Source organism: Anolis carolinensis, unplaced genomic scaffold, assembly GCF_035594765.1.
Source record: "Anolis carolinensis isolate JA03-04 unplaced genomic scaffold, rAnoCar3.1.pri scaffold_10, whole genome shotgun sequence".
Classification (NCBI taxonomy): Eukaryota; Metazoa; Chordata; class Lepidosauria; order Squamata; family Dactyloidae; genus Anolis; species Anolis carolinensis.
Genome location: NW_026943821.1, coordinates 8,772,354 through 8,793,425, shown reverse-complemented (window position 1 = coordinate 8,793,425; position 21,072 = coordinate 8,772,354). Strand labels below are relative to the sequence as shown.

The window sequence follows — 21,072 nt, the reverse complement described above, 5'->3', positions numbered from 1 at the left end:
TTGAAACCAATCTGTCACCTGCTATGTGATGTTTTAAAACACTTCACATAGACACCATGAACTAAATCATCAAATCATCAGACTCCTTCTGCCACCTCCTCTGTATGCCTGCTCTGGTGGAAGAGATCTGGAGATCCCCAACACTTGTAACACATGCTGTGACCTTATAAATTGAATTGGCCTTATAAAAAGGCATTACCCTTATCTGGGTTTTGGAATTATTCTTGTAAGAGCAGAGTAGATACTAGCTCAGGACAGGATGTCCAGTTGTGGACTCAAATGACTTATTGGGCCACTCCCGCATGATAAATAAAACACCATCTTCCACTGCACTTAAGACAAAAAAAAATGCTGACTTGAACGTGTTTATGGAGTTTTAATGAAACATGAGGGGGCGGGATGGGTTCTTTTGGTGCAATCCATGTTCTATAATCTGTAGAAACAGAAAGAGAGAGAACAGCAATGAATTTGGGTGGAGCGGTCAAAAATAAAAGGGAGAAAGATGGCTGCATTCAGCTACATTTCTCTTAGAAATTGGATGGCAGTAGTAAAACTGGAGAAAGAGAGACATCTGAATGAGAGGCACAATGGTAAGCTATCAGAAGCTGTATGCAAATAGCAGAGCTTGGAAAAGTTACTTTTTTTGGACTACCAACTTCCAGAACTTTCCCACCAGTTATACTCCAAAATATGGAATCGTTTCAAGATTAGCACTGTATCATCCCACATTATTTTATTCCCATGTTTGCTTTGTTACTAAGAAATGAACCACTTTTTTGCCAGGTGCTTACGTGATCTCCCGAAAGGCACGTTTTTCGACATATTTAACACGGTATTTCCTTTTGAATCTGAAAAGAAAAGGACAAGGACGTTGAGGCACAACTCAGGTTCCTCTCCTTCCTCACATGAAATACTCAGAACTTCAAGTACAAGCATAGTTCAGTTAACACAAACTCTGACAAAGAAACTCATTTTGGTAAAGGTAAAGGTTTTCCCCTGATATTAAGTCTAGTCATGTCCAACTCTGAGGGTTGGTGCTCATCTGAAATGGTACCTATTAATCTACTCACATTTGCATGTTTTCAAACTGCTAGGTTGGCAGAAGCTGGAGCTTACAGCAAGAGCTCAACCCAGAAAACTCACAGCAACCCAAACTCATTTCTATTTCTTCTTATGCTTGGCCGGAACCCATTCATCTTATCTTCTGTCTAGCTAGAAGGTTGTTAGCAACACTAGTGCTGGGAGGGAGCATGGTGAAGGAGGCCTGGAGAAACACAGTCTGTAGTAAATGATGCAATGACGCTTCAAGAACACATGATCTTGTTTCACTATCCAATGTAAATCTAATACTCTGGGAACCAAAGTGGAAATCATAACAAAAGTGAAGGCCAATGTAAGAAAAAATCATTGCTTAAATGATGTGATTTCTAAAAGATCCAAATGGTTTTAACTATATAAGCCTTAATTGGCTGTAAGGCTGCCAGAAATTGAAAATAATCAGTCTGTTGGTCAACCTAACTAACCAATTTACTAACGCACTGTTAGATGAGACTGCCTGCTTGACTCTCTGTCTGAGTCATGGTTCTGGGCTTGCCTCATTTCAATCTCAGTAATGCCTCCAAAAATATAAGCAGTGAGATCCTCAGAAGACAAGTTTGTGATGATACTGCTTGAGCCCCATCCAATGCAATGGTTTCACTTACTTTGCACGCTGTCTGGGCTCTATGAGATTGCGTTTCTGGAGGCTCTTGAAGCGGTCTTTTAGGATACTGCCTTCCGGCTTGGGGAAGAAGAAACAGAAAAATATAATGAAAAACAAGATGCAAGCAGATATCTGAACACAAAGTAATTCACCGTTGAAAGTGTCCACATGTTTGTGGATTTCAGTGGCTTCACTGTGTCATGTTGGTTGTTCGAGTGGTCCAGCATTTCTGTGTTCTCAAATAATATGCTGTGTCCATGTTGGTTCATCAAGTGCTCTGCTATGGCTGACTTCTCTGGGTGGATTAGTCTGCAGTGCCTTTCATGTTCCTTGATTCATGTTTGGGTGCTGCGATTGGTGAAACGTCAGGAAAGAATGCTTCAGGAACATGGCCATACTGCCCGGAAAACTCACAGCAACCCAGTGATTCTGGCCGTGAAAGCCTTTCACAACACAGTATCCATGCAGATTTATTTATAATATGGGGTATGCAACTTCAGCAAGTTGAAAGGGTCAATTTACTTCCCATGGGACTCTGGGAAAAAGATAATCTGAACTGCCACAATTTGCACTTTTCTTAAAAACTCAAACAGAAACTCAATTCTGATTTTGAAAAAAAAACCCAATATGATTTTTAAAATGTTAAACAGGGCAAAGCATTCATGTGGCATTTTAAAAAGTGAACTGTTTGGAGGCTGATAGACACACATTTTTCTTTGCCAGAAAAGGCTTGAGGCACACACTTCTCATATGAGCACAGGGAAACCTCCTTCTCTTTTAACTTGCCCTGCTGGTCAAGACAGCATATCTGTTTTCAATGCAACATCAAAGTTTGCCCTTATCAGTCTACCAGGAATCTGAATAATTTTTCATTGCAGCAAGATTTTCCCTTCTTCCTTACAGCAAAATGGGGCAATGGGATGTACTCTTCTCTGCCCTCTTTGCATCCACACTTCCTGCGCTAACCCTGCAGGTTCCAGGAGTGCAACTCTTCACACAGTATCAGCTCCTCACATACACTTATTAAGTGCCTTCCTGTTCCAAAATAACTGTGATTTTCATCTGTTTTGTTAAGTTGTTGACGCAAGGTGTCAGTAAGTTAGGGGAGGGACTGGGGGCATGGAACAGACTGTTTAGCCAACAGGAAGGCCCCTCTTTTAGAGCCTGCCTAAAAACCCTTTGGCTAGTGGAGAGGAAGGAGCAATCTCAAAGTAAACTTACCAACCATGGCACTACTAAAAAAAGGACCATCATCTATAGGGTGGAAAGGAACAGTTTGGCTGGGGCATAAGATCTGGAGAATGTGTGTGGCATTGAGATTTGAGTGATGTACATGCTCAGTCATGGAAATACAGTGAGGGACAAGTCACAATCTCTCAGCCTTAAAAGAAAAGTAATGCAAACCCTCTGTTGAATAAACTCTGCCAAAAGAAAACACGTCTCTTGGAGTGGGTTGTTGTAAGTTAGAGCTGAGTTGAAGATATTTAAAAAGTGAGAAATCTCCCTTCATGAGCTCCTTGCTAAGAAAATAAATAGATCACATGTGCAGGGCAAAAACAAAAAGGCATTTCTCCTGACAAAGACTTGCTGAACTACCTATCATAGACTATAGAAAGATCAGAGGCTATCTGAAATTATTATACTTTTAGAACAGGCGTAGCCAAACTTCAGCCCTCCAGTTGTTCGGACTTCAACTCCCACAATTCCAGCTGTTAGAAATTGTGGGAGTTGAAGTCCAAAAAACTTGGAAGGCCAAAGTTTGCCCATGCCTGCTTTAGAAGGATTTCAGTTAATACGTTTCTCTCTCTGTAAAATTTTGAATTGAGTGACTGTGGTTCAAAGCTGACCTTTTCAGAAAAAGGGCGTAGGTTTGTTTTGGTACAAGCCGGGAGGGATATGCGCGTGTGTATGTCTCCTGCAAACTTTGGAAAAATTACTTTGAAATAGAACTCCCTGTTTAGCCAATGCTTTCAAAGTTCTGGTCATCTGACACAGAAACAATGGAGAAGTGTGAAAGACCTTTGCCAAGACAGTGCAGTAGTTGCCAAGTAGGGGCTATAAGGACTGCTTGAATGTCTGGGTGCTGCTTCATTCCCAGGTAGGTGAACTCTCAAGGTGGCAACAGAAGGTATGATAAAGGATTTCTGCCTAGGTGCCTCAGCTCCCCAGTCCTTACCTACTCGGCAGGGCCAGGGAGCCCCTGGGGACCTTCACATTCCCAGCAAATACTGTTGGAAATTCTCCGAGCGCAAGGATGGGTCTCATCATTGGACACCAAAGCAAGGTAGCAATGTGGGAAGCATTACCCCCCCCCCCTTTCCTACACCCCATTGAGTTGCCTGGAAGGTGTTTTGGAGCCTGGATCAAGTTGACCAGAGAAGGAAACTACATTTTAAAAGGGCCCTTCTACACAGTTTTCACCACTTGAAAATGCTTTTCCAAAACCACAGACTGAAAGCCACTTCTAGCTTTGGTTTTTGTTACCATTTTTTTTGCAATCCACACATCCCTGTTCCTTAGACGGTCCTGGGGCAGAATTATGGACCCCAGGCCTGCTGATGTTGCACATCTAAATTAAGCCTGTGTTTTAAAGGAGCTGGCTCAGGAGGGGAAAGAATTGTGCCAATCCAAGAAGGCAACAAAGAAGCAGCAGAATGGATTTTTAAAAACAGGTTGCCCTAGGACAATTGTAACTGATATGTAGTGGATGGGGATGCTCTAGGCAAAACCCTTCTTCAGAAAGGCTCTCTAGCCCAAAGGCTGGATAATGAGGGCACCTACTTACCTTCAGCCTCCTCAAAGAGTCTGCTAGTTCAGTTCTCAACTGCACATCCAAGTCAGCATCTTCATACCTGTTAGAGGAGAGAAATGCTTAGAAATGCTGAAGACAAAACAGGCCAAACTCTGTCCCATCCAACCACCGTTCTCTGAAGCAGTGTACATTAGTGGATGCTTCCCAGCTCAGCCTCTCTGTCCCACCCTGACCTGCCCAAGTGCTTACTTCAGTCTGCCAAGCCGCTTGGGTTTGTTGGCTTCTGCCTCCCGCTTGGCCTTCCGCAGTTGCTTCCGGCGCAGTAGCTCAGCCTCCCACTGCTTCACTTGCAGTCGGATGGAACGCAGCTGGAAGAGATTTTGCCGCCGGAGCCGTGCCATCTTCTCACCCACTTCACGGGCTTTCTGCATACGGAAGAAGAGAAAAATGAGTGAGTAGGTGGGTGGCTGGATGGAGAAAACAAGGCCTCATATAGGATGGGCCCTAAATACCCTAAAGCAGTGGTGTCAAACATGTGGCCCTCCAAGTGTTTTGGACCTCAGCACCCAGAGTTCCTGGCCACTGAACAAGCAAGCTAGGGCTTCTGGGAGTTGGAAGCCCAAACATCTGGAGGATCATAAGTCTGACACCTCTGCTCTAAAGGCACGAGATCCCATCCAATCTTGGAAGGTAAGCAAGATCAGACCTGGTTACCACTTGGGTGGGTGACTGTGAAACAAATACTATGTGTTGCGGGCAATGTTTTAGAGGAAGAAACTGGCAAAAATCATCTCCAAGTACTCCTTTCCTTAAAAAATCCTATGAAATTCATGGGGCTACCATAAGTCAACAGGAACCTGAAGGCATATACACAAGATCCTGTTCCCATTCCCCAAATGCTGCAGGCTAGAACTTCCATAGCATGAGAAAAGGTGTCTTTTTGGACCGATTCCCATGTGGCCATCCAAAACAAAAACTTTCCCCAAGTCCAAGGAGCAGTAAGCTACATTTTGGAGGAAAGAATTTCCAAAACCACACCTAAGTATTCCTCACCTATGAAAACCCTGTGAAATTCATGGGATCAGCATAGGTCAAGAGGCGATTTGAAGGCACATAAATACAGAGGGCAATGGTTCTTGTTCCCTTCCCCATCTTTTTTCTTCTCACAGTGCCCTCTGCAGGTTAAGGCAACTCTGAGTGACCTCCCAGCCAGGCTGAGATGACAGGGCTCTATCAGCAGAGAAGGGGGCCTAGAAGCGGGTTCCCTCCTTCCTTTCTTCCTTCCTTCCACAATGCTCTTGCAGAGAGCAGATGGCAGGCGCTGGGCTCTGCCAGATGGCTGCATGTTCAGGAGCTGCAGCGGTGGCAGTGGCAGCAGCAGCAGCAGCAGCGACACAGAGGATAATCAAGCTCCCTTTGGCAAGGGGCCCGGGAGGCAGCCCCAATTGCTATGGCTTCTCAAGGGCAGCTCGGAGAGCAATGCCACAGCTGCAGCTTTAGGTGCCTCTGCAGGAAGAACCGCAGTCACGGGCGTATTGTGCGTTCACCCAGGGAGAACAAAAAAGCATGGTAAATGCTCACAGGACAGTCTGTGCCTCTGCTGTGCTGAAAAACAGCTGGAGTTGTTCTGCAAGAAAACCCAAATTTTGCACCAGGGAAAAATTCAAAGGACATACATCAGACAATGGTAGTGTATCTGAATACACACTCGCTCTAGATTATACAGCCCAACTATTTTTTTCTCTCAGTGTCTTGATTTTTACAACTGTTCCTCTGGTTATCTGGGGCGCTGACTCAGAAAATTGCTTTGGATAGCCTGCATCAGCTCTAGTTTCCTAGATATAGTTATCATTATTCTTTGGCGACTGGTAGATGCCATATGTTATGTATCTTAAAAAGGAGAGGTAATAGGGGAAAACCGGTGCCATTTTTGGAATCAGCAGGTCAAATATACTCAGGTCTAATATGTGAGGCACCAAAATGTGTGTTGGGCAGTGTTACTTTGCTTTTTGTAACTTTAGCGGTGGAAGAAAGGACTCTGCAATGCAATGGAGTTTAGACTGACTTTAGAGATATGAAATTTTGCAATCTGCTTTGGCCAGGAAGGGGTCAGCAGGAATCATCCACACACATTCTAACACAGATGATCTCCACTAACTTAAAAATAATATCATAATAAATCTTTATTTATATCCTGCTTTTCTCCCTCACGGAACCCAAAGCAGCTTACAACAAATTAAAATCATGAAAACAACAATCCAAATATATCAATAATAAGTATAAAACATCATAAAATAAACAGTTTAAAACAATAATATAAATCCACATTATTGTGCCATCATGTCAGATTATACTGCACTTTGTTCCAGTCCATAAACATTATAGTGTTTCTTATCACTCCAGATTAGTTTCCTTCACTAAAGATCTGTCTAAACAGGAAAGTTTTTAATTGGTTCTTGAAAGAAGAACGAGAGGCAACTTTTGGGAGGGTGTTCCATAGGGTCGGGGCAGCCACTGAAAATGCCCTCTCCTGAAACACTGATAGTCAATTTTGTTCTATGGTGATCATTAACAGCTTCCTTGGAAAGGAATAAATTAGGAGAAGCAGCTTAATTGAGAAAAAAAATAATGTGAGATTCTCAGGGAGCTGGATGCTGGGCCTCTTGGGTAGCTTTTCTACACTCTCACAGAACAGCAGAACAAACACAGCACTATTCATAGGCAGCTGCCTGAAAACCAAGCATCATCCAAGCCTAGCATGTTTGGGGTCTGTTCTATAGCCGTCTCGATTTTGAGACAGACAGTGGGAGGCACAAACCCGCACTATCCTCAAAAATGGAGTGTGCTCCAACAATTCAGCTGCAGATATATTCTGGCTAGGAGAGAGGCAAACCAAAAGATCACGAATCCAAACCTCATCTCCAAGGAGGACTCAGCAGGAGGTGCTCTGCAAACCACAACTGTCTTGAGCCTACGCAAATCACAACATGAATACAACAGTCCTGGCCTTTCCAACAGGGAAACTGTAAAGGTCATTCTCTTCCAGTGTCAATCACCCTGAAAGTTTGAAGGAGGAAGCTGATATTGTTATAGACGAGAGCATAGATGTACTTCATGGTCTGAAACAGTACTTCTCCCTGAATTAAAAGAAAGGTTCCTGGGCGATATCAAAGTACTGAAAAAGAGATCCAGGCCTGAACGCGAGTTCAAAGAAATGGCAGCCAGTTAGTTGAGGAAGCAGAATGCTTGGAAAGGAACTATTGCCCAAATATCCCATGCTTTCTGCTTCACAATTAATTAAGGAATAAGGATTTAAACAGGAAGGGGCAGGGAAACCTATCTACCTCATGTGGCTTCTAAGGCAATGTTTCCAGGTCACATCCCTCCAATATCCCCCAGTGTAAAAAAAAAAAAACCCCACACACATACAATTGAGGTGAGGCCACACTTGAAAGCTTCCAGAAGCAGCATTTGTGACTTTAAAAGGATTTGACAGGGGACAAAATTGTCATCTGAAAACTGTGGCATCCAGTCACTTCCATCTCTAAATCTCTCCCCCACCTCCCACTCAATTTTTGGCCCTAAAGCAGGCAAGAATTTAGCCCCCAGAATTTCCAAAGTGGAACATCCTTGCTTTAATGAGTGCTGGCATCTGATCCTAAGACAAAACATGGTGAGGAAAAGGATTTTTACAGAGAAGGTAGGTAAAGTGAGAGATTGAGAGGCATTCAGAGATAGGAACAAATTTGGACACTCTACAAGACTTGAGGTTCCCTCCAAGCTTTTCCCCAAAATCTAGAGCAACCCACCCGGCGTTTGGCCTCCTTCTCCTTCTTCCGCTGCCGTTCTGTCTTCTTTTCTCCTGCTGCCATTCTGGGAAATTGAGAAACAGAGGCAGAGTCTTCTGGCAGGCCCTCCTCTTGGGGCTTTGAGGGGCCCTCCTGTCTCTCCTCGTTGTCCGATTCCTCTTCCAAGAGTCCCTCGCATTGTTCCTGGAAAACTGTTTCCTGTAAAATGGTTACAAAATAAGCATGGATCATTGATGTTGCAATCCCAGGTGACAGCAGAATCGACAAGAAACAACTAGAAAAGCTTACACGATACAAGGATTTAAAGATCGAACTGCAAAGATTCTGGCACAAGCCAGTCAAGGTGGTCCCAGTGGTGATCAGCACACTGGGTGCAGTGCCTAAAGATCTTGGCCAGCACTTAAAAACAATTGTCGCTGACAAAATTACCATCTGTCAGCTGCAAAAGTCCCCTCCCACTCGGATCTGCATACATTATTTGCTGATACATCACATAGTCCTAGGCACTTGGAAAGTGTCTGACATGTGATCTAATACAACAGCCAGCATGGTGATCTTGTTTGCGGCGTACTAAATTTGCTATGTATCAAATAACAATAAATTTATTACCCTCTTCTTATGGCTTGAGGCAGGATACAGTAATATTTAAACAAGAGATAATACACTTTTAAAACACGTACAACAAGATACACAGTTAAAATACAATTTTAAAGTGCCTACAGTTTAATGTAAACACTATCTCCCAAAATGGGGACCAACTTCACATCAGGACCAAAGTAAGGAACCACAATTTCAAAAAACACAACAGGGCTAACAAAGTTCCTACCTTTCAAAGTAAGATAGCACCCCTGCAAGCCTTCCAACCCCAGGCCATTTGCCCGCTTTTCCGCAGGCCAGCCACGGACTTTCCTTGCGTGTGGGAGGTGTCTGCTGAGTGCCAGGCCCTGGCACCTCTGGGCAGGATTACTTTCTAGTGCTCAGAGGCCAGCACATCCCCTTAAACTGATACAGACTTGAAAGGCTCAGGCCTATTAAAAGGCTAAATATATTCTTTTCCCCAAGCCAAGCATCAAGGTGAGGGGAACGAGAGAAGAAAAGGGGACTGTGCCAAGACATCACCTTTTCCTGGTCATCTCATCAAAAAAGGAAAACAACGCAGGTGAGAAAAGCTTTCAAGTGCCAAAGAGGCAAGCAGGTTGCTCTAAACCTGCCAAATTTTGTTTCTTGGGCTCATCTGAAAAAATACCAGTTGATGATTTTGGCACTTCAGCTAATATCACTCATTAAAAAAAACAACAAAAGGTGGTTCAATGGGCAAATCCTTAATCAACACTCTTTTTAAGAAGGGCTAGAAACAGGATGCCTCGGTCTTTCCAAGCTTTTGTTTTCCAGATCTTTTGGAATGTGACTCCCATCAGTCCTAATTACCATGGAGCACAGTGATAGCTAATAGGAATTTCACATTTAGTTTAATTCCATTTTACCTTTTATATTAAGAACTTTTAAAATGATACTGTCAGTTACCTTAAATCCCAGGATGGGAAAAGACAGGAAATACATGATACTATTTAACACAATTTTTGTTCCTGGGTTATAAATGTCATTTCCTAATTGGTTCTATCATAGAAACATGGAAAAAGTTTATTAAACTGCAAAAACTTTTTTTGCTGTGCAAAAGGCTAAAAATGGCACACTGAAATGGCAGTCACAAAAATGAAGTTTCTGGAGTATAACAACTACTTTCAAAATAAATATTAATTAAACAAAAAATAAGACTTTTAAACCAGGAACATAGTTTTTCAAATTTTGTTACATAGTGTAATTAAACACAGTCGGCCCCACAAAACTACAAAGAGTTATGCCGCATCTTCAAAACCAACAGATTTGTAATAGAATGCAATTTCACAGACTGCAATCCACTTCTTTAGATGCAAGGAATACAATGCTAGCGGTTCAAAGATACATCCACTTTCCTTTTCCTCCTGAAGCCTTTGCTTTCCTTCCTTCCCTTTTGGGGAAAGTGCTCACCTGAGTGGGGGCCTCAGCCGCTGTGGGAAAACTCAGCTGACGCTCCAGTTTATCCTCTGCCTTCTGTCTCTTCACTTCAACTTCGTGGGCCTGAAGCAGCAGCGCCTTATCAGGTAAGAGAACAAAGAAGAAACAAATAGCTGTAAGGAGTAAGATAATTTGGGTTTCTTTCCATATTAAATTAGCAGCCTGCAATCTTATTCGAGCGGGGAGGGGGGATATACAATTGCCATTTCCCAGCATACCCTCCAAACTTTCAAGATACCTGGTGAGATTGGAAACTGGGGTTGTAAGACCCTCCTGGTGCAATGACCTCCACAGCTGGCAAGTTTGATGGCTTCTTCTTCATCCTCTCTGGCCGCTAAATAATAAAAATAAAAAACAGAGATTGTATCATTTTGCAGCCCCAGCTTTCCTACAACCCAATGCCCCAAGTTTTCAAGTTATTTTTGGGCTACAACTGACAGGAAGCCAAAATGCATGATCACAGGTCATATACACTAAGCAATTCTGAGAACTGTAGTACAAAAAACAGGAACTTTCCCCTGGTTCTGCTCACAGCTTTCTCCTGCTCAGAAAATGGCCATCCACTTACCCTGACTGGCTGTTTTTTGGTCTGTTCTAAAAACCACGTATCCTTCCCAGCCAGGGCTTGGTCCAGTGGATCTGTGAGGAGGAGGAGAGAAAAGAGAACTCTAAAACTGATAAACACCCCAAAGCCTGTGCCTCTTCTGAAAGGGACAGAATATGTTTTACTCAGGCTGCCATTTGGAAGCTGGGAGAAGGATAAGAGAAAAATAAATAATAATAATAATAATAATAATAATAATAATAATAATAATAATAATAATAATAACTTTGATTTCTATTTTGCCCTATCTCCCTAAAGGAACTCAGGGCAGATTCCAACATACTATGCCAAACATTCAATGCCTTCATAAAAACAGACAAATAGCTACATAAAATCCCAGAAAAACTCCACATATGAAAATAGCACATAAAACTAGCAGCACGTTAAACCTAACATCAGTGAATTAAACCAACATAGTCAGACAAAAATTATATAATGACATAAAATTTGAACAAACATACATACTTAGTCCTAAACTTTTTTATACTGGTTGTAAATTAAATTTTATTTATTTATTTATTTATTTATTTATTTACCGTATTTATATTTCGCCCTTCTCACCCCGAAGGGGACTCAGGGCGGATCACATTGCACACATATCAGGCAAACATTCAATGCCATAACAGAGACAGAGACAAACACAGGCATGGGCTGGCCACAAACTCATGACCTGCCTGGTTGGGAGGAAAAACAAGGCTGAATGCCACACCAGTTGTAAGGTGTATAGTGGCATATGTCTATCTTAAGCTAGGGGGAGTTTGGGAGTTTTTTTATGATCCATTCTCTGGCCCCTTTCTCTAGTCAATCTGCTTCCTCCCTCTCCTTGCCTCTCACACAAACACTCAGAGAGAGAGAGAGAGAGAGAGAGAGAGAGAGAGAGAGAGAGAGAGACAGAGACAGATGGATGGATATGTTGCAATAGCAGATTCCCAGATTAGTTTAGTGTTTACAACTTACAGTAGAGTCTCGCTTATCCAACGTAAACGGGCCAGCAGAAAGTTGGATAAGCGAATATGTTGGATAATAAGGAGAGATTAAGGAAAAGCCTATTAAACATTAAATTAGGTTATGATTTTACAAATTAAGCACCAAAACATCATGTTAGACAACAAATTTGACAGAAAAAGTAATTCAATACGCAGTAATGCTATGTAGTAATTACTGTATTTACAAATTTAGCACCAAAATATCATGCTATATTGAAAACATTGACTACAAAAATGCGTTGGATAATCCAGAACGTTGGATAAGCGAGTGTTGGATAAGTGAGACTCTACTGTACTTTATTTTTTGGTTATTTAATATTTAATGATTATATTTCTTAAGTGATATGTTTTTACTGTTCTAATGTAGCACAAATCCTATGTAAAATCATACTATGAATTTTTGACATTAGTATTGAAATATGAAATATATACAGAAAGTCTTTATTTTAATTTACAGAAGCCAACTGGAGTTCACAAAGTTGTGTGGCTTATGGTGGTAAACTGGACTGACATAGACTAGCAGTGCCCAGATACAAAATAGTTCTCAACCATGGCCTTTTTTTTTCTTTTTTTCTTTTTTTGGTCAGGAGCAACCTGAGTTGCTTCTGGTGTGAGAGAATTGGCTGTCTGCAAGGACGTTACCCAGAGGACGCCCAGATGTTTTTGATGTTTTTACCATCTGTGTGGGAGGCTTCTCTCATGTCCCCACATGGAGCTGGAACTGATAAAGGGAGCTCATCCGTGCTCTCCCCGGGTGGGATTCGAACCTGGCAACCTTCAGGTCAGCAACCCAACCTTCAGGTTACAAGGCTTTAACCCATTTCGCCACTGTAATTGATAGTGGTCAATCAATTATTGACGTATCTTTATCTCAAACATTTACAGCAGGACAAGGTGTAAGTTTAAATGTCAGAAACATGATACAGACTGAAACAGGCATCACATTGGCCTCTGCAAACTTGCTGGTGAAATGATAGGAATGAAAACTAAGTTTGAACTAAGCACCTGATAGTAACCAGAAGGCATCATCACTTCAGTTTCATCACTTCTCACCAACAGTACACGATTAGAGCCTTCTTTTCACGCTAATCACCTTGATTAAGGGGCACCAACCTGTGTTAAGTGGAAACTAATCCTTCTTAAGTGACACTGAGTTCCTGTTGGGACTACCTTAAAATCTGAGGATTAAAGCAAGGCTCAGCAAAAGGAATAAAAAGCCCACAGATAGCAAGAAAAGAGGATGATGGGTGAGACTGAAGGATCCCAATCCCTTCCTGTCAACAGAGGTAATCCTACTCCGTGGTGTCGCCTTATTTTGACAGTGGCTGGAGACCTAGGCAGAAAGCGTGGGAAGGCAGTCATGTTCTGGTCAGAAAAGGCTGGCCTCAAGGCAGGTCAGGGTACGATCTAAGACACTAAGATTAGCCTTGAACCCTTGACCCAGCAGATTGGGGGAGGGTTGGGAGAAGAAGAGGGGGCAACAAGGAGAAAAGGCAAATCTGAAAACACAGATACGGGAGATATGAGAGGGCTCAATAGGTAGGATGTAACTGTCACAAATGCTGTCAGGAGCCCATTTGGCGATGTAAATGACATCTGACACCTACAGCCCTCTTTTCCTGAACTAGAACTCCATCAGAAAGCAATTCAATAATGTGTGATCGGGATTCCCTGCTGGGAGGAAATCCAACAGCCACAGTTAGGACTATTGGCTGCATGTTCTTAAGGAAAAACTGGATTCTCTTTGCCACTAAGTGTTGGAAAAATGTCATCCTGCACTGCCTAAGTCTCTATGGTTAGATAGGAAGCCTAGAAAAGAGTTAGGGACACCTTCCCACAGTCCTATGCATGCTTTAATTAGGCTTTACTATTGTTTACTCCTTCCTGTCCTGTTTAGGTCAACCCCATCCTTTGATGCTTTAGAAATGTGATATCTTCTAGGGGTTGACGTAACTTCCCCAATTTGGCCTTTGGAATGTTTATGGTCCTAGAGAAAAGGATACTCACCACGAGGGAGTCGCCATTTGTTCTTCCTGCTTTGTTTCAGAGAGAGTATGCATTTTTGTCCCCTCTTGTAGTCAAGATGTAGCTATCTAGATCTTTGTTATTTTGATCCGTCTACCTGTCTTAGATCAGATTAGATAAGCTAGCTCGCTCCAAACCTTTCTATCCATCAATGGATTTCTTTTTACCTCAATAAATGCTTTCAAACTTTAAAGTTGGCTTTGCGGTCCTTTGCCATCCTGAAGAGACAGAGGCTTTCCTAAACTCACACCGCCTATGTCTCACTGCTGCATTAGAAGAAATGCTTCCATACACTCTGCTATTTTAATGGGAATTTACCTCATAAAGAGGGTGATTTGAGTATAATGGCTCATCGATTCCTAACACTAAGTCATATCATGCATTATATAAAAGAGTCCCAAACACCAACCTACTTGCATTCAGTGTTCACTTCCCCGTATGCTAGCAAGAGATGCAAGCTTCATGGCTCCAAGGAAACACTAACAGAGATTACATTATCTGGAATCACACAGCCCTCCAATATCAATGAGTTACAAGTTTTAACAGCTTTTCACATAACAGTTTTTTCTGTCTAGGGCTGTGGAGACTTGTAGTCCAACAATGTCTGGGGGGCACTGGGGCCTCACACCTGCATTAGATCCAAGAGTGTTTAAATATATACAGTGGAACAGAGGGTGATTAAGAGAGAAAAGAGACCCAAAAGTATTCTTAGAGCAGTGTTTCATAACTTGTAAGTACCCAGGTATTTTGGCCTACAACTCCCAAAAATCCCAGCCAGTTTACCAGCTGTTAGGATTTCTGGGAGTTGGAAGGCCAAAACATCTGGGGACCCACAGATTGAGAACCACTGTCTTAGAGCTTTCCCAAGATACTAAGCCGATGCTTTTGCTATGCTGCTGGCAAGTGCTGCCCTCTCCTGTCAGCGGCATGAATGACACCTTACTCTATCCAGGACCATCTTCCCCAGGCTGGTGGCTTCTAGGTGGGTTCAACTGCCATTCCCACTATCTCCAACCAGAATCGCTACAGGATTAACAGGAACGGCACACAATGGAAAAGGGCAGCAAGTTTGAGAAGATGGAAAGTGCAAATCAAAGAATGAAGCTGGAAAAAAACATGCATCTTGTACCATAGGATGGACAGAAAAGGTAAAGATAAGGGAGCTAATATGCAGATATGTTATTTGGAATCTGAAAGGATACACTCCAGGATGGAAGACTTTAACAGTGGAGCAACCTATAACCCCTTCTATGACAAACTAAGCGATGTAAAAACCCATACAGACCTAACACCCAGACCTTCTGACTGGAGATTTACGACACTGAGCATCTGAGTCTATGAAAGCTTATACAGTAGAGTCTCATTTATCCAACATTCGCTTATCCAACGTTCTGGATTATCCAACGCATGTTTGTAGTCAATGTTTACAATATATCGTGATATTTTGGTGCTAAATTCGTAAATACATTAATTACAACATAACATTACTGCGTATTGAACTACTTTTTCTGTCAAATTTGTTGTATAACATGATGTTTTGGTGCTTAATTTGTAAAATCATAACCTAATTTGCTGTTTAATAGGCTTTTCCTTGATCCCTCCTTATTATCCAACATATTCGCTTATCCAACATTCTGCCGGCCCGTTTATGTTGGACAAGAGAAACTCTACTGTACTACCAACTCCATTCTCTCAATCAATCTCAAAGGTGCTACAAAATCCCTTTGCCTATTGATATTCCAAACCAACACAGCTATGTTTTTGAACTGTGCACTCTTGCAATGGCAGCAGACCTCCTGGAAAGAACTGGGTGGCTGCTGTGCTAACATATTAAGACCAGATAGGTCTGTGGTCTGATCCAGCACAGCTCTCACATTTTAACAAAGCAGCCCTATTAAAGGGCTTACGCTGAACCAATAAATTTAATGATAACCTTCCATTCCCTTCTTGAAATGAAAAGGGGAAGGAAACTATATAACTTCTGAGATCCCATTTTCCTACTGGATCTAAGACCTTCCAAAATTCCAGACCTCTGTTTCAGCTCATTCTGAACTTACTTGACTCTGACCAAATATCATAAAACCCCCTGGAGGGATTGGTGCCTCGGCCAGCTTCCTCAGGTTGGGCTTTTGGTGCGGGGCCTTTCTGCAGCCTCTCCTGAAGGAGGCGCTCTTTCCGGGGGAGCTGCCCTTTCTCTGCCAGTTTCTCCCAAAGCTGCTGCCTTTTCCTCAGCTTCTTGGCATTGGGGACCTGGTGGGAAAGGATACTAAAAAGGACAAAAAGAAGGTAAGGCTCAGCCATTTACTCCTTTGTTTCGTAACAAAAGACCAAGTAGAGGGAATTGTTTTCTCTTTAGTAAGAATATATCACACACCACAAAATATTCTCACTCTGCAGTAGCTATATATTTCGAGGACTTTTTATTGCTCAGAAATATAGTACATATTTCAGTTAAAATATGTCACAATTATTCAGCAATGATTCCAAAGTAATTCAATAAACCAAGCTGCTTTAGAAGGCTCTGGCCAGTTTTTTCAAAGGTGACAGAAGCTGGACAACTATCATTGGCTTATACCTCCAATAACTTCCTTCCCATAGCTGTGTGCTTTTCCCTTCTGCTCTCATTGCCTACACCAACAGTTATGCCACTGCAGTGCACCAATAGGGCTATGGCTCCCTGTTTAACAGACTATCAATTGTTATTCAGTTACTTCTAATAACTAATAGTTTATCCCCCTCCCTGCCTAGCCCTCCAACATTTTTCCCTTCAAGAGCCATACCCAAAAGAGATGGCTTATTATGGGCTCCTAAAGAGAATGTGTGCACTCCCAGAATTAACTGTGTGCATGTGCATACAAACAATTTGAGCAAGATGCCAGACAAAACTTACTCTTTGGGTGGAGGCACTTTGGAATCTGGCTGCAGGATCAAGTCAATCTTCAAAGGTTTATGTTTGGTATGTTTCTGCTTTTGAACTGAGACAAAAACACACAAAACAAGTGTATAATTGTATAACAAATGTATAATAGGCACAAACCAGACAGACACACAATAAAAATATAAAATTAGCACTCAGAGGAGGCTGTGTTATGTGCCACACTACTCTGTCAGGCTAGATTGGAAGGTACACACGATAGGACTTTTTCTGTAGCAGCATCACAACTGTGGAAACTCCTCCCTGAGAGAAGATGAACTTTGCCATCACATCTGAGTTTCTGGCAGATGGTGAAAGCCGCAGTATTTCATATGGTCCTGTGATATTAAAAATATCCTCTGGCTTTATAAAGAACATTTTGCCTTTGTAAAGAAGAATTTGAACTGCTTTAAATGCGTTTTTAGTTATTTAATTAAGCAATCAATCAATCAATCAATGTATAACAAGACAATCTGTATTGAAAACAAAGAGAAAAGAACAGTTCCTTTCCTTCAAATCCAAGCTCCCTTTCCTCTAGTATCTCCAACCTAAGGTGACCCATTTTTGTCTATTCAACTTACCTTTTGCTTCACTGCCAACGTCTACAAAGAACAGACTCTCGTTTGGTTTCTCTGACACAGGCCCTCTGGAAAGAAAAGCCAGCCCATGAGTTCTCAACACAAATGTTTCCCAGTCTTCAATTACCAGGAAATCTTTGGCATTATAAAACAACCAACAACTACACAAACATTCTACAACCCATATTTTCACCTAATTTTATGTTCAACGAAGTCTCTTCACTTGCAAAGCCACCTGAAGCAGAGATCACCCTGCACCAATATCATAGTCCTATGGATGCATCTTGTACTCCCATTTATGAATCCATTTGTGCTTTAGTAATTCTGCTCTTGCCAAAAGTGATAATTTGTCAGCACCCACATTCTATTACTTCCCTGATACTTCATACAACGTTATATACATACATAGAATCACAACGTTGCAAAAGACCACAAACCCCCGCAATGCAGGAAAATACAACCAAAGCGTTCTCAAAGGGGCATCGTTTATTAAAAAAAAAAAACGTCATGCCAGACTTATCTGATCTCTTTTTTTCTTTTTCTTTTTTTTGACAGTTACAAGCTGGGTAGATGCAGGGAATGCCATGGATGGAGTGCCATAAGCAGGGTTCCGTCCTGGGCCTGGTTTTGTTCAACATCTTTACTAATGACTTAGATGAAGAGTTAGAAGGCATGATCATCAAGTTTGCAGATGACACCAAACTGGGAGGGATAGCCAATACTCCAGAAGACAGGAGCAGAATTCAAAATGATCTTGACAGATTAGAGAGATGGTTGGCCAAAACTAACACAATGAAGTTCAACAGGGACAATGCAAGATACTCCACTTAGCCAGAAAAAAATGAAATGCAAAGATACAGAATGGGGGACGCCTGGCTCAACAGCAGGACGTGTGAAAAAGATCCTGGGAGTCTTTGTGGACAGGAAGGTGAACATGAGCCAACAATGTGATGTGGCAGCTTAAAAAAGCCAATGGGATTCTATTCAAATGGGGTTTTGGCTCATCTCTAAAAGGTTATAAATACCATTTTCTAAAAGGTTATGATCTCTAAAAGGTCATTCTTTTCTGAAATTGGACTTTATATACAAATAGTTATGTCAGAATGTGTAGACTTTGGAAATAAAACAACAACAACAACAACAACAAAAGAGTTGTTGTATGTCTTTCGGGCTGTGTGGCCATGTTCCGGAAGCATTCTCTCCCGACGTTTCGCCCACATCTATGGCAGGCATCCTCCATATGAGGATATGGAGGATGCCTGCCATAGATGTGGGCGAAACGTCAGGAGAGATGCTCCCGGAATATGGCCACACAGCCCGAAAGACATACAACAACCCTGTGATCCCAGCCATGAAAACCTTCGACAACACAACAACAAAAGACCTAGAATGGATCTACACCAGACATGCGCAAACTTGGGCCAAGTTTTCCTCCCTCAGCGCTAAGCAGCTGAGGGAGAAAAGAAAGAGTGAGGCTGTTAGGAATTGTGGTACTTGAAGTCCAAAACCCCTGAAGGGCCCAAGTTTGCCCATGCCTGGTTTACACTATAGAATGAATGCAGTTTGACACCACTTTAACTGCTATGCGATCCTGGGAGTCGCAGTTTGGGATGCACCAGCTCTCTTTGGCCCAGAAGGATTGTCAAACGAGAACTCCTAATGGTTCCACAGCACTGTCTGGTGTCAAACAACATCAATACCACAATGTAAAAGAACGAAAGCTTGGAAGTCACAACTCTGAGGCCTAGTAGGCCCGGAAAGCCTCGCCGCTCTCACCCCAACTGACGCAGCTCGGCCGCGTTCTCCTCCAGCCACTCGCCCAGCTGCCGGCCCAACTTGGCCTCGGGGCCCCGCCATCGCTTCCAGCCCTTCTTGCGGTTCCTGGGCCCTTTGCCGCCCGCCCGCGCCGAAGGGAGCCGGTTCGGGTCCCGCGAGTTGGGGCCGAAGCCCAGAAAAGCCGCCGAAGAAGACGCCGCCTCTGAGGAGGGCCCTCCGGACGCCGCCATCTTGGCCCACGAGAAGGCAAGAAAGAAAGACGGAACCGGAAATCAACGGCGTGAAAGGAGAAAGCCCACTTCCGCTGCCAGGAGCGCCATGTTGTTGAAGGGCGGGACGCTTCGTGAGGTAAACTTCCGTTCGGGAAGCTCAAACGCCTTGAGAGGCGTTACGTCAAAAAAAGGGTCTGAAAATGTTGAAGGGTTGTTTTAGTTGAGGTTTAGATTATGTGGAAACATAAGCAAATAGGGAATGGTAAGGAATATTCGCCCAGTGGGGAAGGATAGGGTTTAGGCCTGTTCCACACCCTGAGGTTTCAAAGCCCATGACGTCACCCATGTAGAATCCCTCAGGGGCCTTCCACACAGCCATATAGCCCAGTCTCCTTCCATACAACGGAATAAATGCCACATTTGATATAGATGACGGGAGAGATAACACCAAGAGCGGTCCTTTGAGAGGCCAAAAAGTCTGGTTTATTATATTCAGCTGAAGACTCTGTAAGTGCAATCTTTTCCAAAGGCAAACCAGAGCTCCGATCAAGGCGTTGACGTTGCCTTTTATACATTTTCAGACAAAGAACATGTTTCTACATACATCTCGTCATTAGTACGTCACTTCACATGCTTACATACATGGGCATAAATATGCACGATCAGCATTTTCCTATCTAAGCACTCTAAAAGCCTGTAGCAAGTCACAGACACCAAAAGAGATCCATCAAGAGGCCACTCTTGACCTATCAAAAGTCTGCTCTCCCTCTAATGGAATGTACATATAGATAACAGGCCCCCCTTCTCCCAGCTTGTACATTTACACAGAATCTAACACAGAGAGAGTCTGATTTTTCTACATTTCACTGCTTCTAATTGGCATACAATATATGTCTAAAAATCTATATTTTTCAGTTCCTCATCACATTAAATGCTTTGAGGAGCCCCGGTGGCGAAGTGTTAAAGCACTGAGCTGCTGAACTTGCAGACCGAAAGGTCCCAGGTTCAAACCCCGGGAGCCGAGTGAGCGCCCGCTGTTAGCTCCAGCTTCTGCCAACCTAGCAGTTCGAAAACATGACAATGTGAGTAGATCAATAGGTGCCACTCCAGCGGGAAGGTAACGGCGCTCCATGCAGTCATGCTGGCCACATTGACCTTAGAGGTGTCTACGGACATTGCCGGTTCTTCAGCTTAGAAATGGAGATGAGCATCAACCCCCAGAGTCAGACATGACTGGACTTAACGTCAGGGGAAACCTTTACCTTTACCTAATTGCTTTGAATTGGGATATATGGCAGTGTGGACACAGGGCCCTTTGGGCTCTTCCACATAGCCATATAATCCAGAATATCAAGGCAGATAACCAACAATATCTGCTTTGAACTGAGTTATCTGAACCCACACTGCCATATAACCCAGTACAAAGCAGGCAATGTGGGATTTTATACAGCTGTGTGGAAAGGACCTCCGATAAGGTCATTCAAAGCAGATATTATGGATTATTCTGCCTTAATATTCTGTGTTATAGTGCTGTGGAAGGGCCCCCAGAATATCAAAGCAGAAAATCCTATAATACCAGGGCTGAACTAGGTTATCTGAGTCCACACTGCCATATAACCCAGTTCAAAGCAGAAAATGTGGGATTTTATTCAGTTGTGT

The 21,072-nt window shown here is 42.7% G+C and overlaps 2 protein-coding genes across 2 annotated transcripts in view; both read right to left on the bottom strand.

The window, feature by feature from the left end:
* The window catches only part of LOC134293811 (uncharacterized), a 292,347-nt gene that overhangs the window by 192,631 nt on the left and 78,644 nt on the right, over positions 1–21,072 (bottom strand). The window lies entirely within an intron of this gene.
* On the bottom strand, positions 357–19,464 carry nop53 (NOP53 ribosome biogenesis factor). Its single transcript, XM_062962585.1, has 13 exons — positions 19,202–19,464; positions 17,429–17,493; positions 16,824–16,908; positions 15,991–16,199; positions 10,887–10,957; positions 10,557–10,652; positions 10,292–10,396; positions 8,264–8,461; positions 4,704–4,879; positions 4,488–4,554; positions 1,704–1,780; positions 792–848; positions 357–433 (listed from the first exon to the last, which is right to left on the bottom strand). Exons 1-13 carry the CDS (start codon positions 19,429–19,431, stop codon positions 427–429), a joined length of 1,443 nt encoding a protein of 480 aa, XP_062818655.1. The 5' UTR covers positions 19,432–19,464; the 3' UTR covers positions 357–426.

Coding starts and splice junctions, on each gene's coding strand:
- nop53 (XM_062962585.1), bottom strand. CDS start 19,431: ATGGCGGCGTCCGGAGGGCCCTCCTCAGAGGCGGCGTCTTCTTCGGCG. Junction 10,397..10,556: donor CCAGTTTCCAATCTCACCAG/GTATCTTGAAAG, acceptor TTACCTGATAAG/GCGCTGCTGCTTCAGGCCCA. Junction 4,555..4,703: donor AAGCGGCTTGGCAGACTGAA/GTAAGCACTTGG, acceptor CTCCTCTAACAG/GTATGAAGATGCTGACTTGG.